Source organism: Dama dama, chromosome 26 (genome assembly GCF_033118175.1).
Source record: "Dama dama isolate Ldn47 chromosome 26, ASM3311817v1, whole genome shotgun sequence".
NCBI lineage: Eukaryota > Metazoa > Chordata > Mammalia > Artiodactyla > Cervidae > Dama > Dama dama.
Genome location: NC_083706.1, coordinates 7,411,958 through 7,416,157, shown reverse-complemented (window position 1 = coordinate 7,416,157; position 4,200 = coordinate 7,411,958). Strand labels below are relative to the sequence as shown.

Genomic DNA, 4,200 nt, shown 5'->3' with positions numbered 1-4,200 from the left:
AAGAGCTTCAAAAGGTGTCAAATATATGAGGAGCATGAAACTGTCTGAAAAATAGGAGGAGCATGAAAGGTGTTTAAAAACATGAAGAGCCTGAAAAGATATGGAAAATATGAAGAGCTTCAAAAGGTGTCAAAAATATGAGGAGCATGAAACGGTCTGAAAAATAGAAGGAACATGAAACGGTGTTGAAAAACATGAAGAGCCTGTAAAGGTGTGAAAAATATGAAGAGCTTCAAAAGGTGTGAAAATTATGAGGAGCATGAAACGGTCTGAAAAATTGGAGGATAATGAAGCGGTGTCAAAAACAGGAAGAGCCTGCTTCCCAGCCAGGCTGAAAGGGCTCGGGAAGCTAGCTGGCCTTGTTGGCCCTTAAATCGCATACTGAATGGCCTGGCCCCAGCTACCCTCGCCGAGCCGCGCAAAGAAGGATGCTCCTGGCTCTCGTCGGCCTCCCAGGTTTGCTTTCTTTCTTTTCCCGAAGGTGGGCCCTTAGGTTCACCGTCCGGAGCCTGCGGCCGCCGGGAAAACCAAACCCCGAGTGTCCGGAGAGTAACCGGAAGTGCCCTCCCAGGCGGAGGGGCGGCGCCGGCTGCAGCCGGGGAGAGGGAAGAATTGAGTATTGTTAGTAACTATGGACTGGAGACCTTTTGGAGCCAAAAGGAAGACAGTCTTGAGTCTTTCTTGTTATGGGTTGTAAATACCACATAAAGAATAAGTGCATGTGATGCTGGAAACTTGTAGAGAGGAACTACTCATGACTGAAAGGCCTAAAACAGATGTATCTTTCAAGTTCTTATCGAGAAAATGACTATGAAGAAAATGATGGGTCAGGAAGACCAGTGGAAAACTCCCTAGGAGAGAGCCATAGAAAATGTACACTTCAGAAGAGAGAGAGAATCAGAGAACTCAAAAAAGGAAAATATATCATGTATGCCCTCAGAAGGGTAAAAAGATTTTTATTCATGTGCATGAGATTACTCAAATAGATGATCAGATATACCAGTGCCTTGAACGTGAGCAAAACTTTTGTGAAAACTTAGCTCTTATTATGTGTGAGAGAACCCACACTGGGGAGAAACCTTATAGATGTGATATGTGTGAGAAAACCTTCATCCAAAGCTCAGATCTTATTTCACATCAGAGGATCCACAGTTATGAGAAACCTTATAAATGTAGCAAATGTGAGAAGAGCTTTTGGCACCACTTAGCCCTTTCAGGACACCAGAGAACACATGCAGGTAAAAAATTCTATACATGTGATATCTGTGGCAAGAATTTTGGTCAGAGCTCTGATCTGCTTGTCCACCAGCGAAGCCATACAGGCGAGAAACCGTATCTGTGTAGTGAGTGTGATAAATGCTTCAGCCGAAGTACAAACCTCATAAGGCACCGAAGAACTCACACAGGTGAGAAACCATTTAAGTGTCTGGAGTGTGAAAAAGCTTTTAGTGGGAAATCCGATCTTATTAGCCACCAGAGAACTCATACTGGTGAAAGACCCTACAAATGTAGTAAGTGTGAGAAAAGTTACCGACACCGGTCAGCCTTCATTGTTCATAAAAGAGTACATACTGGGGAGAAGCCCTATAAGTGTGGTGCCTGTGAGAAATGCTTTGGCCAGAAATCAGACCTTATTGTACACCAGAGAGTCCACACAGGTGAGAAGCCGTATAAATGCTTGGAATGTATGAGAAGTTTTACCCGGAGTGCCAACCTCATCAGGCACCAGGCAACTCACACTCACACTTTTAAATGCCTTGAATATGAGAAGAGCTTCAGCTGTAGTTCAGACCTTATTGTACATCAAAGAATTCACATGGAAGAGAAACCGCATCAGTGGTCTGCATGTGAAAGTGGCTTCCTCCTAGGCATGGACTTCGTTGCCCAACAGAAAATGAGAACTCAGACAGAGGAGCTGCATTATAAATACAGTGTCTGTGATAAAAGCTTTCACCAGAGCTCAGCCCTTTTTCAACATCAGACAATCCACATCGGTGAAAAACCATATATCTGTAATGTGGCTGAGAAAGATCTTGAGCTCAGCCCTCCCCATGTATCAGAAGCCTCACAGATGTCTTGACCAGACAAGAAGTTATTATACCATAAACAAACAAACAAAAAAAGGTGTATTTACAATGTAAGAGAACTCATTTAAGATGGAGAACTCAAAGCAAATCTCAGATTTTCCTCAGAGCTCAGACTTTATTGGGGACCAGAAAATCTGCAGTTATAGGAACCTGAGAAATGGTTTGACCAGAGAGCTGTCTTTACAGAACCGTATCAATAACTCCAGTGAGAAACCTTACAAATGCCCTGAGTTTTTTGAAAACCTTCAGTCCAAGCTCATGTCTGATCACCCACAAGAGGATTTATACGGGTGGGAAGCTTACAAGTTTGGTGAATGTGAGAAAGCTCTCTAGCAATGCTCACCTCTCCTCATTCCAAGAGAATTCAGATCAGAGGACGATATTTTTTTAATGCCCTGTGAAACAGTGCTTCAGACAGTATGCACGCCTCATTGGACATCAGAAAGCCCCACTGGAAAGAAACCCCAGCAGTTGTGAAAAAAGCCTCTTAACATAACTGTGACTTTATTACCTATCAGAGAAGCCATACAGGTGAAAATTTGTGTATTTGCCTTGAATGTGGCAAAAGCATTAAGTGAAGAGCCTTCTTGGGTTTGCAACCCCCCCTCCCCCAAAAAAAGAAAATCTGATGAAGGACCTTATGAATGCTCTGAATGAGAAAACTTCTGTCAATGATCAGTTCTTGTACACCAGGGAACTTGTATAAGTGAAAGACCCTATAAGTAACCCTAAGTCTGGGGGAGAAAAAAAAATCCTTGCAGGAAATCTCTACCTTATTGGGCCCCAAAGAAACTACTCTGGAGAGCATTTTGTAGACCTCTATAGAGGTCTAACTGTGAACTGTGTACATTTAACAGGTATGAGAAGAACTGTTCTCATAGTTAGTTGACCCCTGTAGTAGAGATGACTTTTAATGGAGTCGACATGCAAACAGTTTTGTTTAGATACCCAGAAACTTGTTCTGGGAAGAGCTAGGGCAGGTCAGAGTAGGCCTGATGGGTTACTCAGGTAAAGATGCTTTTCTTTTATCTGAACCACTGAATGATTGCTTTACTTTCAGTTTTTAAAATTTGGAACTCTAATAAAAGAAAGGACTGTAATTGAAAAAAAAAAAAAAAAAAAAAAAAAAAAAACAGGAAGAGCCTGAAAAGGTGTGAAAAATATGAGGAGCATGAAATGGTCTGAAAAATAGGAGGAGCATGAAACGGTGTTGAAAAACATGAAGAACAGGAAAAGGAGTGAAAAATATGATGGGCTTCAAAAGGTGTGAAAAATATGAGGAACATGAAGCTGTGTACAAAAACATGAAGAGCCTGAAAAGGAGTGAAAAATATGAAGAATTTCAAAAGGTGTGAAAAATATGAGGAGCATGAAACGGTCTGAAAATTAGGAGGAACATGAAGCGGTGTTGAAAAGCCTGTAGAGCCTGAAAAGGTGTGAAAAATATGTAGTGCTTCAAAAGGTGTCAAATTTACAAGTAGCATGAAACGGTGTTTAAAACGTGAAGAGCCTGAAAAGGTGTGAAGAATATGAAGAGCTTAAAAGGGGTGAAAAATATGAGGAGCATGAAACGGTCTGAAAAATAGGAGGAGCATGAAACGGTGTTGAAAACATGAAGAGCATGCAAAGGTGTGAAAAATATGAAGAGTTTCAAAAGGTATCAAAAATATGAAGAGCATGAAACGGTCTGAAAAATAGGAGGAGCATGAAACGGTGTTGAAAACATGAAGAGCCTGCAAAGGTGTGAAAAATATGAAGAGCTTCAAACGGTGTCAAAATTATGAGGAGCATGAAACGGTCTGAAAAATAGGAGGAGCATGAAACGGTGTTGAAAACATGAAGAGCCTGAAAAGGTGTGAAAAATATGAAGAGCTTCAAAAGGTGTCAAAAATATGAGGATCTCGAAACGGTGAAATTTTGGAGGAGCATGACGTGGTTTTGGAAAACATGAAGAGCCTGCAAAGGTGTGAAAAATATGAAGAGCTTCAAAAGGTGTGAAAAATATGAGGAGCATGATACAGTCTGAAATATAGGAGGAGCCTGAAACGGTGTTCAAAAACATGAAGACCCTGAAAAGGTGAGAAAAATATGAAGAGCTTCAAAAGGTGTGAAA

The 4,200-nt window shown here is 41.2% G+C and overlaps 1 protein-coding gene across 1 annotated transcript; it reads left to right on the top strand.

Moving 5' to 3' along the window:
- Positions 1-323: 323 nt before the first annotated feature.
- LOC133047084 (zinc finger protein 322) lies at positions 324-2,245 on the top strand. The gene has a single exon (XM_061130110.1). It carries the CDS (start codon positions 872-874, stop codon positions 2,078-2,080), a length of 1,209 nt encoding a protein of 402 aa, XP_060986093.1. The 5' UTR covers positions 324-871; the 3' UTR covers positions 2,081-2,245.
- The last annotated feature ends 1,955 nt before the right edge of the window (positions 2,246-4,200 follow it).